The sequence below is a fragment of the Andrographis paniculata genome, unplaced genomic scaffold (genome assembly GCF_009805555.1).
Source record: "Andrographis paniculata isolate CXL003 unplaced genomic scaffold, ASM980555v1 Contig69END, whole genome shotgun sequence".
Classification (NCBI taxonomy): domain Eukaryota; kingdom Viridiplantae; phylum Streptophyta; class Magnoliopsida; order Lamiales; family Acanthaceae; genus Andrographis; species Andrographis paniculata.
In genome coordinates this window covers 1596424-1610375 of record NW_026137605.1, presented here as the reverse complement: position 1 = coordinate 1610375, position 13952 = coordinate 1596424, and the positions used below count along the sequence as shown (strand labels likewise).

The window sequence follows — 13952 nt, the reverse complement described above, 5'->3', positions numbered from 1 at the left end:
TCCAACAATAATATAACAATAATATGCAAATGCATTCCATCTTGCAACTTTCTTTCAAATTTCTGCCAAGTTCTTCCTATATGAGACCAAAGCGAACTATTTATCCTTCCCAACATAGGAATCAGTTTAGAGTTAGACAACCCTCTGGTTACACCCCGAACTTGCCACCACTTGTTTCTACAATTGATTATCATCTTTAAACCCCAATTTTCATTTGTATAATAACGCATAATTAGACAAAATAATATTTTCCAATCCAACACCACCTAAAGCTTTGGGTGCTGAATAAGACCTTAGCTTACAATTCTCAACTTAGTCCTATCTTTTCCATCACAAAAAAAAAAATTATTTTTTATCTCCTCTATTTTATCCGCCACACTTCTCGGCATCCGGAGGAGAGACATAAAATAATTTGCCATGACACTACAAATAGTTTTAATCAAGCATGCCCTGTTTGCGATAACAACTTTCATTTCTGAGACAGTTTTGCTTGTATTTTTGTAAGCAATGGATATTAAAATAATATTTGATATGATATTTTTTTAAAATAAAAAAATATTTTTTTTTCAAAAAATACAAAATCAAATAATAAAATTTTAAAAAATTGATCTAAACGAACAAACCCTAAAAAAATACTATAAATTTACAAAGATGTTAATATATACTATAATTAGTGGTACTCCTGAGTACAAGTACCTAAGTCTTCGGCGTCGAGTCCCAATCCCAACAGCAACAGCGTTTTATTACTTAGTTGCGCTTGAGTCGCACTTTCTTTCTTTCATTCTACTCTTTCTCCTTAGGACCGACCGTACTTAGACCTTAGTCCCATCTTTCTCTATCCCCTTTCTCTCTCTCTCGTCTAGGGTTTCTGGAATCGTCGCTTACCTCTCTGCCTCAGCAAAAGCAATCCCCACTCAATCTCCTGCTGCGCCAACTAAAGTTTTGCTCCGTTCCCCCCCGCTCTCAACTTCAGGTTCAGGTCTCACTTTCTCTCTCTCTACATTTAAAACTCTCTGTCGTTTTTTTCTTTCATTTTTTTTTTTGTGCTCCTCCATACCAGTTTCTCTTTCCAATGTTTTGACTGCTTAACTTCTTCCAATATCGTTGCGGGAAACAGCGATTGAAATAGTAAAGTGTATTATTATTATTATTATTTTTTTTTGTGTAAACTAATCATCCCGTCCTTTGTTTTCACCCGTTGTATTTGTTGCCCGCTCTCCATGTTGATTCCCGTCTTTATTTTATTTTTTCTGTTCAAGATCCATGATTTTAATCTATGTTATCTTTCCGCAAAGTTCTGCCTTTGGAATCTGAAATACGAGAATTTATAATCTGGATTGTTTAAACTTGACCTAAAATAGTTTATTGTAGGTTTTCTGCATCAGATAATAAAGGTTATTCAAGGAGACTGCTCTTGCAATGAGGACTTCATGGGCTGATGCTGCTGAGAATGTTGACGCTGGATCCTCCAATTCTGTGGGGGCTGGTGATGGCAGTGAGCGCCCATCACTGCGCACGAAGCCTGCTTATGTACCGCCTCATCTTAGAGGCAAGCCCCCGGCAGCCGAGCCACTTGCCCCATCTCTTAGTGGACCTCAGTCTGGCAACGATAGGTCAGGTTATGGTGGACAAAGTAGTGGTCCACGGTGGGCTGGCACTAGATCTGATTATGGACGCCATGGATATGGTGGTGGTGTTCGTGGCGGCAGTGGATGGGGAGGTAGTGGTGGCAGGGAAAGGGAGGTCAATCCTTTTGGTAATGATAATGTCGATGCTGATGCGGATCGTGTATTTGAGGAGCAGGTGAATACGGGTATTAACTTTGATGCTTATGAGGATATTCCTGTGGAGACAAGCGGGGATAATGTGCCGCCACCTGTGAATACATTTGCAGAGATAGATTTAGGAGATGCTCTTAATTTGAACATTCGCAGATGTAAGTATGTGAAGCCAACTCCTGTCCAGCGACACGCTATACCGATTTCGTTAGCTGGTCGGGATTTGATGGCTTGTGCTCAGACTGGGTCTGGGAAGACTGCTGCCTTTTGCTTCCCAATAATTAGTGGAATTATGAAGGGCCAGTTTCCCCAGAGACCTCGTGGTGTTCGCACTTTTTTTCCTCTAGCTCTTATTCTTTCACCAACTAGAGAACTCTCAGTTCAGGTGGGTTTCTTGTTCGATGAAGACTCTTATATAACTTTCCATTTTTTTTGTAAGTTGGAGACTTTAATGGTTATATTGCATTCTACCTGCAGATTTATGAGGAAGCTAAAAAGTTTTCCTATCAAACTGGTGTCAGAGTGGTTGTTGCTTATGGTGGTGCACCAATTAATCAGCAGGTATATTTTGGCGTCGTCTTTTAAAGGCCATTTTTTTTTGTTCTGGTGATAACTTCTTGTGTAGTTAGGTTTTCCCTCTATTGTTTGACTGCTAATTTTCCCTGTGATGCTGATATTTTCTGGTTCTGGCTTGTGGTAACTAGTTCTTATATAGTGTTATTGTATTTGATAAATCATTTACATTTTAATTAATGGATTCTCATTTTTTCACTTTTAGTTTGTAGGTCTTTGATTTTGTGTTGGGTGGAATTGAAATTGAATTGGTTTATGTTGGAAATTTGAATGATCTTGATATCGAAAATTCTAGAGATAATTCTCCAATTCGAACTTGATTCAAAACTCCTAGGGTGTGTTCTTTTATCAAATTTCTCCAGATTTTTATTGTTCATAAAAAAATTTTCCTCCGAAAACATCAAATGCATTCTATTGCATTTTATTGATCATCAAAATAAGGGGCCAAACAACATAGCCAAATTTAAATCTAAATCTACTAAATATCTAAAATATCTTAACAAATTAAAAATTCTTACTATTCAAATCCCAATAAAAAAATCCAAACTCCCAAACAAACACACCCATAATTTCCATTTCCTTGTACCGAATCTCTTCCTAGTTTACTGTTTCCTGATTGATTAAATATTGGAAGTATTAATTTCTTCCTTCTCCTTTTGAATTTAATATGGAAAAAGCACAGATGGGCAACTTATTTCTCTCTCTTTTTCCCCTCCTCTTTGATAGTGTTGTAATTATCTGCTTTTGTGGGGTTTAGAAATTTGTTAATGCAAATTATATCTGAATCAAATAGAATGCATGCTGAACAAGTTTGTTTCAGGTTGAAGGAAATGAGCAATATTTATGTACCATGGGTATACTGTATACAATAAAATTACTAGAATGTGTTATGCAGTCCTATTTCTGTGGATATATATACATATATATATCATTTTATAAGTTCCTATTATTTTCACTAACAATTTACAGAAAATATTACTATATTAAATTTTCGCACAAGGTCGGCCATTATCAAAATACACACTCAGATATAATCTTTGTGACCACTTTTCATTTTCACAGGATACTAATTGTCAGTTCTTTTGTATTGTAGCTGCGTGAACTTGAGAGGGGAGTTGACATCTTGGTTGCAACACCTGGTAGATTGGTTGATTTGCTTGAGAGAGCTAAAGTTTCATTACAAATGATAAGATATCTGGCTCTTGATGAGGCAGACAGAATGCTTGACATGGGTTTCGAGCCTCAGATCAGGAAAATAGTGGAACAGATGGATATGCCTCCTCGTGGTGAAAGACAAACGATGCTGTTTAGTGCTACCTTCCCCAAAGAGATTCAGGTTTAAGTCGCATATTGGTTTTAGTTTTGGTTTTAGTTTTCTATATTGTCGGCTTCCCTTTCCTTGCAGTACTAACCCGTTCTTAAGATGATTAGGGATCATATGTAGTGGATCCTGCCATTGAAGCCTCTCTTTCCTCTCTCTCTCTCTCACTCACTCACTCTTTTAAACATGAAACCTTCACATGTTAAAACAGTTTTTGTAGCTGGATTTAGTTTCCTTTAAGTAGTGGCTTGTTTCATTCATATTTGGCATGGATTGATTAATAATTTATTGTTTATTTTGACTGCCGTTTAGAATGAAATTTTGAATACTAGCTGCGCGCTTTGAATGGACAGTGTGCTTGTACTTCTGGCTTGTACACTAAAATAAACACATCCAAGATTGGAAGTGGCATAACAAAATCTATATTCTTATGTTTATTTGGGGTTGACTAGTTGCTTGGTAGACTGATCTGTAATATAGTTAAAATAAACACATCCAAGATGTACCTTACTAAACATGTAACTAAGCAGTTGATTAGTTGCTTTGTAGACTGATCTGTAATATAGTTGAAATCTGAAAATTTCTGTTTTGGTGTGCAGAGATTGGCATCTGATTTTCTTGCAAGGTACATCTTTTTGGCTGTTGGAAGGGTTGGTTCCAGTACAGATTTAATTGTTCAAAGAGTGGAGTTTGTACATGAGGCTGACAAGAGAAGTTATTTGATGGATCTACTTCATGCACAGAGGGCTAATGGAGCTCAGGGAAAGGTAGAAATCTGGACTTGACTTGCAAAGATATACATATAATATTTAATCTCACTCATTTTTTCTTTTATATTTTTGATCCATATATTCTACCTTATAGTTTATTTATTTATTTATGTAATATATATTCTATAAGGGGATTGGTAATGATATTAAGATACTTTACCGCTCATTGAATTAGTTAAGAGTGTTTCGGTCATTTGTAGTTGGTTAGAATCTGATATTATGTGTAATACTATTACGTCTGTTTGAATGCCCAGGTTGTTTGTAATCAAGTGCTGAAATATTCCATGTTAATAAAATTTTAGACTGGTCATTTTTTCATTCATACGGACAATTATTCTACCTGTATATGGTGCCAAATATTAGCAACAGCTAAGACTAATTTATTTAAGGTGTGCTCGTGACACTACCTACTGCAGTTGCAAGCCTTTCGCCTAGGCTTCGATCTCATGGATTTTCTTCCCTATGATGGTTTCTTCTACAATGTTTATGTTTATCTTCATGGTTCATAATGGATATGTATTCAGTGTTCCGGTTTTTGACTCTCTCATTTTTCAAATCCTCTATTGTTATACCTACAGTTCCTGATTTTGACCTATTTGTGCAGCAATCTCTCACTCTAGTATTTGTGGAGACTAAGAGAAAAGCTGATTCATTGGAGCACTGGCTATGCAGCAATGGTTTTCCTGCCACTACTATTCATGGAGATAGATCACAACAAGTAAGAAGATTATAAGAATTTCTTGACTTAATATTGAAACTGTTCATTCGAATGATTTTTGATGACCTGCTCTAAGTTGCGATGGAATCTGAAAGAACGTTTGTTTGTCATACCATTTTTTGTTTGGTTCGTTGTGTGATTAATCTGATTGATTGATTGGTCTGTTGTTGCAGGAAAGAGAGCTGGCTTTAAGATCATTCAAGAGTGGACACACTCCAATATTAGTTGCAACAGATGTGGCAGCTCGCGGTCTCGACATTCCCCATGTTGCTCACGTGATCAACTTTGATCTCCCCCATGACATTGACGACTATGTACATCGGATAGGGCGAACAGGCCGTGCCGGAAAGACAGGGCTGGCGACAGCGTTCTTCAACGAAAGCAACATGTCTATGGCAAAGTCGCTTGCGGATTTGATGAAGGAAGCGAATCAGGAAGTGCCCGATTGGCTGACTCGGTTTGCAAGCAGAGCTTCATATGGAACTAAAAGTAGGCGTGGAGGGGGCCGGTTTGGCGGCCGCGACTTCAGAAGGGATTCGTCTTATAGGAGCGGCGGCGGAAATGACTATTATGGTGGCGGAAGTGGAGGAGGATACGGCGGTGGTGGAGGATACGGCGGTGGTTATGGTGGTGCCGGAGGACATGGATCTTCGTCTGCTTGGGATTGAGCTTCTTCCCCATTCCATGTTGTACCCTTTTAATGTTATTTGGCTATGGTGGGTGGGTACCCCCATTATGATATTATTACTATTATACCCTTTTTGTTTCTTGTTCTTTGACTCTGTCCCTACTCTCCAACAATGGAGGGAGAAGATGCATAAGATCCTCGATTTAAGGCGATTGATTCTCCATGAGATATATAGACCACAAGACACTGATGATGATGATAAGCACTTTTGACTTGTTGCTATTTAGGAAGAGGTCTGTATTTGTATGTCTGTGTCTTGTCTCTCTTTGCCTGTTGTACCTTTACGACACAGACAGAGTGTTGAGGGTGTAGCAAGATCCTTCCTAAGAATTAATTATTTTTTGTTGCTTTAAATTGGAATTGGAATTGAAATTGATATAGTTGATAGTTTTGTTATGCATGTTTGCTTGCTACTTTAAGGCTCCTCCACATCTATCAAAATTAACAAGTGGGTTAAACGGTGTAAAAACTTCTTGATTTAATGTTCTGGTTGCTGGGAATTTCTTTTTTGTTGTTGATTTGAATCAATCAAGAAAAAAATTGCATCCAATTTAGGAATGACATAATATTTTTGTCATATATGATTATATAATACTTCCCCCTCCCTCCGTCCCAAACAAAGTGCAACATTTATTTTTTTGGTACGTGTTTTTAGGTTGTTTTTAGATATTAAGTAAGATAATTTAAAAATTAAGTGATTATGATGAAGAGAATAATGTGATAAAATGTTGGAGGGTATCCGGGACGGAGAGAGTACTTTGTTCTGATCTTTTATGCCATTTTGTTTGAACATAACAATTAAAGAAATAATAATATTAAAATTTTTGAATATTGAATATCGAATATTTTAAAGCTCTCAACCAAGAATACATCAAATATAGCACTGACTTGGCAGCAGTGGAAAAATGATAGTTCAAAAATACACCACCATTGAAAATTGTTAAACTTCAATGAAAAATATAGAGATATATAATTAGAAGTTTTAACAATGGGAGAAGGCCGGATTCGAAGAGGGATTTGATCAATCTCTTAACCTTCCCGGACTAGATCAGGTTTTAAAATTTTAATATCCCGTAATGGTTATAAAATTCTGAACCCAAATCCGCCCTATTAATACCAGGAACGGGGCAAAACCCGCCACTATTGCCACCCCCGGAGAAATTATATTCACCTATCACACTAGCACAAATCTTTCAACCACTTTCTTCATCAGAATCAGCTTCATCCCCTGATTCATAACTCCCATTTTCCAATTCAAACTCATCTTCATCACTGTCCTCATCCACATTGTCTTCTTTCTCATTATCTAGATCAACAAGATGAGATAGCATTACGTTAGCTTTATTCCGATAGATCAGCCCATTTCTCATAACATAGTAAATTTTATCTCTGTGGCGTGCAAGAGGGTGTGGATCAACCAATCTTCCTCGGCGATAACCCTCTCTCAATGCCACTGTTGTAGTCTTGCATTTCAGCGAGAGGTAAAATATTCCCGGGTATCTGGTAAATACACGAGTAAATTTGTGTGGAAGATTCAGTTCCTCCCTCAAGCTTCTCAAGTAATTTCTTTTTGTCTTCTTGTAAATGGTCAAGCTTAAGAACTCATGCAGCATCCCGACAACACGTTTCTCCATAAGATCACTATTTGGGTCGATCCCCCTTGAATCTTCATAAGGAGAAATGTAAGGCAACTTTTGAAATTCATCCATCCATGCTTTCACCTTCTTTTGTGCCCCATAACCCCTTGGGAAACTCATAGAGAACTCTAATGCAGCCTTTCCCCTCTTGAATGCTTTGTAGCCAGAGAGGCCAATGTTATTGTTACCATTAACATCTTCCCCCATCATATTCTTTTCGTTCATTTTCTGCAATGTAGAAACTGAAAATTCGTCACGCCACCGGACGAGCTTCAAGCAGATTGACCCATCTGTTCCCTTCACTACCTGGAACTGTTCTGGATGTCTTTTAATGAAGTTTCTATCGAAATCATCAGGCAATCCCAAGTCCCATTTTAATGCATGTAGAGATTGCAATGGCAGCTGTGAAGACACAAAAGCATTATTGACAAAAATGAAGACGACAAGAGAACTCCATCAAATTAACATAGCTCGATACTTATAATGCAGCAACCACTCCAGTCTATTCATGGAACAATTTCATCTCTATACTCCACAAATATCTCAAAGAAGAAGAAGAAGAATCTATACCATTTTACTTTTGGTCATCATGATGATCCGGCAAAGCCTTTCCACAATATCAGCTTCGCAGTCCTCGAAAATCTTATTTTCCTTCTCTTGCAACATCTTCCCTACGTCGGTCAACTTGAAACACGGCAAAGAGGGGTACTTTGGGTGAGGGTACTCCTGGAAGAGAGAGGGGTACCTCCGGACGAAGCGCAGGGTTGGAACGGTGAGACCGAGCAGCTTTTGAGAGTCTGAAAGAGATCTCTCCGTGAGATAGCCGGTAGGGGAGCGGGCTATGGCATCCTTGATAAGGCACGCAGCTTTGATGTCGGTTTGGAGGTCGATGATGTGGTCGAGCGAGCGGTTTTTCACCCATTTCAACCGAACTCTGGCAATGGAGCGAGACTGTTGGAGATTGTAGAGCGGTACTTTTGATGATGCTAGGAAGAGGAACGGGAAATTGAAGATCATGGCCGACCGATTCTTCTCGTCATTTGCTTGCAGAATGAATCCCCAATTCGCAAACCCAAACCCTACCTACCAAAAATCCCCAATTCCATCGAGAAGCTAATTTGAAATTGGGCCTATATGAATGGGCTCAGGCATTTGAATCTGAAAATGGGCCGGGCCTGTAACATTAATTGGGCTTAGGGATTTGCGGTGGGGGTATATTCGTCATTTTGCTATCAATAAAATTATAAGGAAGGAATTTACTCATTCATCTGTTCGTCGTCAATCTTGATCGGGTGGAGCTTTTCCCAATCTCCCATGGCTTCCCCCTTCTTCTCAGAACTCACCTACTCCGACAGTCTTACTGTTCTCGGAATCTCCGTATGCACCGCTCTCGTCTGCGAAGCCATCTCTTGGCTGCTTATCTACCGCACCGCCTCCTATAAATCCCTAAAATCCTCCATCGACAAAGCCTCCAAAAAGCTCGAAACCATGAAAACCACCGATGCAGCTTCTACCGTCCTCAAGAAGTCATCCAAGACCAAAAAGATCGACCGCGTCGAAACCTCTCTAAAGGAATCCAGCCGCGATCTCTCCATGTTCAAATTCAAATCCGGCGCCGTTGTTGCCCTAGTTTTGTTCATGGTTTTCGGATTGCTAAACAGTTTGTTCGAAGGCAAAGTGGTAGCCAAAATTCCGTTTGTTCCGATAAGATTGGTGCAGAAGATGAGCCACAGGGGCTTGCCGGGGGACGATATGACGGATTGTTCGATGGCCTTTTTGTACTTGCTGTGTTCGATCAGCATTAGGACTAACTTGCAGAAGTTTTTGGGTTTTGCGCCGCCGCGTGGAGCTGCTGGTGCTAGCTTATTCCCCATGCCTGATCCTAAAGCCAGTTGACCAGCCACAAGATTGATAGCATTTCGGTAATATCACTAGTTATGCGTCTTTTAATTATTTGTTATGCTTGTTATTGGATATTGAGGATCTTAGATACTATTTCTACTTCAAGATCAATGGATTTTCACTAGACTCTTCAGGATCCCATTGATATGTGATTTATGTAAGGATCAAGTTGTACATCGTGATTATCTATCTGTCTCACAAGTTTTAGATCCTCAGACTTTCATATTAGATTTAGGTGAAAATTCAGGCTGACATTCATACTCTTTATGGAGGGTGAATCAATTGCAGCAGTAGCTGATTCAATCACCTTCCTTTACAGTTCTTTCTTTTGTGAGAAAGTGGTGAAATTATGTGTTTTCTATCTGGCCTTTTGTTTTGTTTGTTGTGTAGCTCTTCAATCTATCGTTATTATTATGCACGTTCGTGTAATGTGAAAGTGATTACACTCACGAAATGTGATGCATAATTGATTTTTTTCAGAACTTTTTAAGTGTTTTGATCTCAATACCTTGAGTGTGGGTGTCCCATAGGTATTACTAGGTTGGTGGCTATTATGAATGAACTCAATTTGCTTACTTGTTATTGAACTCTAGTTACTTAACTCGGGTCGTGCTTGTTCTATATATAAGTTCCTTAGAATTTCTCGTATGTTTTTCGTGGATTAGCATATCGAGGGCCCACCCATTGACTAAAGTTTGTTATATACCCTGCAAGATGAAATTTGACTTACTACTTTTGTATGGCAGAATTTAGGCTGATTGAAAAAATCGAATCTCCGTGTCTGTGTGAGAAAGACAAAATGAGTATAGAGTGGCTTGTTAACCTGCGCATATTAATTGTTCAAAATTTGATGTTTTGTAGTTATCGAAGACTTAACTCATGTTTGATCCGAAATTTAAGGGCATTTCCAACCCGGTGCCATTAATGGCTCTGGGTTGGTTGATTTGGCGTTAGTTGGAACCTAACCGACGCCAAATCTCATGCTAATTTTTGGCATTTTGTTGTTGCACCGTAGCAACGCCAAGTTTTGGCATTTTGTTGTTGCACTGTGGTAACGTCAATTTGTTGCCTTTTATTTATTTTATTTTTTTAATAAATTAGTGTAAATTATAAAAATAAAAAGTTATTTTAAATAATATATAAAATAGAATATTTGAAGAATATTAATGAAAATAGAGTTAATAGTTGAAATAAAAATAGTATAGCAACTGCATTTATGAAGTTAAAAATTTACCGGTTGAAGATGGTCTAAATCGGCTGGGGATTTCGGTTTTGATTGTGGCCTTCCTCGTTCAGGTCTTTAGTTTTCATTCCTTAATTGATTTAACTGTTGGATTAGGAGCTTCTGCCCAGCTGTGGAATGATTAAAGGCTGTCATTGTAGTCCATCTGTCCTACATAATTTGTCTTTTTCTTTTATTTTTTAATTTTAATTTAACTATTTAGTTATCTTAATCTTAAACTAAATACATTTCTTAATTAATTACTAAGTATATTTTACCTAAATTTTCGTATATACACTAATACACCCATATTATATGGAACCATATTAAATGGAACGGAGGGAGTAATAAACTGCTTCTTGTTCGTTACATAGTTTCATAGATTTTGTGTAATTCGAATGGTGCAGAGTCAAAAGCCCATTTGGACAACCAATTGATGCCTCAGTTAAATCTGAAACAGATGTTGCTCCTCTGTAAATCTGTGTAGCAAATACTCTTTCGGTCCCGGTGCAAGGTTGCCGTTTACGATTTTTGAATATTAGTATTATAATGAGTTGCAGTGAAAAAGACGAAAATACCCTATTAGTATTGAGTAATATAAAAATAATGACATTTGTGTAATATAGTGTAAGTTGGAAGGATATTTATTATGTTAGATAGATAGTACACTTACTAAATTAGGAAATGAAACCTTGTTTTGACACGGACGAAAATAAAAAATAACAACCTTTCAATATGACAGGGGGAGTATAATATTTTCTCCATCCGGCTCTAAAGGTCTTTTTTATCTTTTGCGTTATTGTACTTTTCATTTAAAATATTCTTATATTTGTATAATTATTTTGTACATATGTCATTGTAATAGTATTATAAGACACTAATAGAAGTATTTTTGTCATTGAGGCCCTTAGAACCGAAGATAACATATGTTGCTCTTCCTTTACAGTGACACAGTCGTTGGGTTCATTAACGAACATTAGTTTTAAGATTCTTTTGCATTATCAATTGGTAATTTCAAGGTTTTGTTTATGGGGGAGATGAAAGGATAGTGTGGTCGTAGGTACCGTACCACCTATTTGTGATAAATAGTGAGGACCCTACCCTAGCATTTCATCTTTCGGGCCACTATAGTTTGTACTAGTGGCTCCAGTTTGTTACTTGGGACTGTAGGAACTGTTGAACAAATGTGGTACACATTGGAATGGGTGTTATCGTTAAAATTTATGGCAGCGTATGATTTAGATTTGGTCTGAAAATAATGTTTAATGAGATATTTTGTGAAAAAAAATATATATTTTTTTCGGAAGACGCAAAGTTCAAATAGTAAAATTTGGAAAAATATTGCTAAAGAAATATACCCTATGTTATTCGGACTAGTGGTCAATTATGTTAAGAATCTAGTTATGGTTTGTTTCTTTTTAGCATGGTAGGTTTCAATTTTTATTTAAGTAATATATATATATATTCAGAAAATACAAAGGGTGTGTTTGTTGCGCGAGATAATTTGAAAGGATATTATTTTATGTGAGGTATGAAAAATTGTGTATAGAATATAGAAATAATAAATGTATATGCTGTCTTAATTTTTTTGAAAAAATGTGTAAAAAAAGATAAAAGTGAACAAACCCAAAGTTTAAGTAGTAAAAAGAATATTAGTGTATATAGAAAAATTTGATTCGACTTTAAAAGCGCTTTGTGCAGGCGAAGCACTTCGGAAGGTGTCTCTCATTTCTTTTTCATCCAAATATTTGCACAAACACACTATCTCAAACTCCCACCACTTTCAAATTGAACCGATTTCTTCGTTGAAAATCCAACTTCTCAATATCTCAACCAAAGGCAAATCGAATCGATTTCTTCATTGAAAACCCAACATTTGAAAATGAGGAAACAATTAAGCGAAACAAATTGGATGGAAAAAATCAAATCGGTTTTGGTGATTCTCGTCCACGGACATTCGCCGTCGGTCATTTCCAACGGCAATCTTCTCCGATGTGCGCCATGGGCTCATCGGACAAAGAGATTTCAGTAGGTAATAAATGCGAGTTGCAAAGAAGGGTTTGAAAAAGGAGATAGAAAGAAAAATGAGACGGAGAGCCACTGTGAACGATTTAGGAATAGCAAAAAAAGAATTTGAGAGAGATTTTGACACAAAATTCAGGACCAATGTAGAAGTATTTTTTTGTCAAAACAATTGTGTGCTCTTACTATGGGGTGAGTTTGGATGTACTAGTGGTGTGTTTGTTTGGGGGATTGGATTGGATTTACACTATTTATCAAATCAAACACCTATTTTTTATTTTTTATATTATACTAAAAATCAATTTTACATTCAAAATATCACATCAACACCTATTTATATCACATCATACAATTATTCAAATTCAAATTTTTTTTACTATTCAAATTCCAACTCAAAATCCAAACTCCCAAACAAACACACCCCGTGTATTATATTAAAATATATAATTTCCTATACTTTTATTGTAATGGTAAGCACTATAATAATTCTATAATTAACGATAATCAATTTTTCTATGTGATTGATTGATATCTAAGTGAATATTCGACGTATGTTATTCTGTATTTAATAAAGTAAAATAAATATACTATTCCCTTCGTCCCACGTATCATGTCTACGTTGCCGTTTCTGTCCGTCCCACATTTCATGTCACTTTTTTTTTGAAAATAATTACACACTTTAATATCATTTTAAACTTTTTAATTTATTTTTTTAATTGTAATTAAACTAATTAGTTATCTTAATCTTAATTTATAATAATTATTAATTAGTATCATCCTACAAAATAAACACATTCTTCTAGTAATAGATTTAAAAATAGGGGGAGACTTTTGGATGCAAACTTCCATTTACATAATTATATTAATCCAAGGATGATCTGATAGTATATGATAGACTCGTGACTGTGAAATCATGAGTTCAAATGTCCAACGTCTTTAAGTTTTGTCTGTCACATATGATTTGTCTAGTGTGATTTGTCTTGTAAAATTTAGTTTGTAGGCTATCAAGTTAGGCTGGAGGTTGTTGAGTGCGACTGCGAATTCCTATGTTATAATAAAACAAAAAGACAAAAAGAGGAAAAGGGGAAGAGTGCTTTAGACAACATGAATTAGCATGCATATTGTACAAGTATTATCGATGCAAATGCGGATTCCTATATTATAAAAAAGAAAAACAAAAAGAGTAGTAGTAGTAGTTGATGTATGATTCTGATCATATGTTATATTGCTTGAGTTGTGTGTGCGCGGGGACGGAACTACATATTAATTTTTTTTAGTATTAAAAATATTAATTTTTATGTATTTATATACAATTTGCTCC

At 36.5% G+C, this 13952-nt stretch overlaps 3 protein-coding genes across 4 annotated transcripts; 2 read left to right on the top strand and 1 right to left on the bottom strand.

Annotated features, from left to right (window-relative positions):
- The first annotated feature begins 767 nt into the window (after positions 1-767).
- On the top strand, positions 768-6228 carry LOC127263689 (DEAD-box ATP-dependent RNA helicase 37-like). Of its 2 annotated transcripts, none has more exons than XM_051292845.1 (7): positions 768-973; positions 1372-2163; positions 2256-2339; positions 3445-3687; positions 4272-4439; positions 5047-5160; positions 5334-6228. In XM_051292845.1, the coding sequence occupies exons 2-7, from the start codon at positions 1420-1422 to the stop codon at positions 5826-5828; spliced, it is 1848 nt and encodes a 615-aa protein (XP_051148802.1). In that variant the 5' UTR covers positions 768-973; positions 1372-1419; the 3' UTR covers positions 5829-6228. The 2 variants fall into 2 exon arrangements, with proteins under 2 accessions (XP_051148802.1, XP_051148801.1); XM_051292844.1 differs by having other exon boundaries at positions 768-979.
- Positions 6229-6892: 664 nt separating this feature from the next.
- Positions 6893-8589, bottom strand: LOC127263785 (protein WHAT'S THIS FACTOR 9, mitochondrial). The gene is made up of 2 exons (XM_051293005.1): positions 8056-8589; positions 6893-7887 (listed from the first exon to the last, which is right to left on the bottom strand). Exons 1-2 carry the CDS (start codon positions 8500-8502, stop codon positions 7042-7044), a joined length of 1293 nt encoding a protein of 430 aa, XP_051148962.1. The 5' UTR covers positions 8503-8589; the 3' UTR covers positions 6893-7041.
- A 157-nt stretch (positions 8590-8746) lies between these two features.
- LOC127263786 (uncharacterized) lies at positions 8747-9750 on the top strand. The gene has a single exon (XM_051293006.1). It carries the CDS (start codon positions 8800-8802, stop codon positions 9379-9381), a length of 582 nt encoding a protein of 193 aa, XP_051148963.1. The 5' UTR covers positions 8747-8799; the 3' UTR covers positions 9382-9750.
- Positions 9751-13952: the final 4202 nt, after the last annotated feature.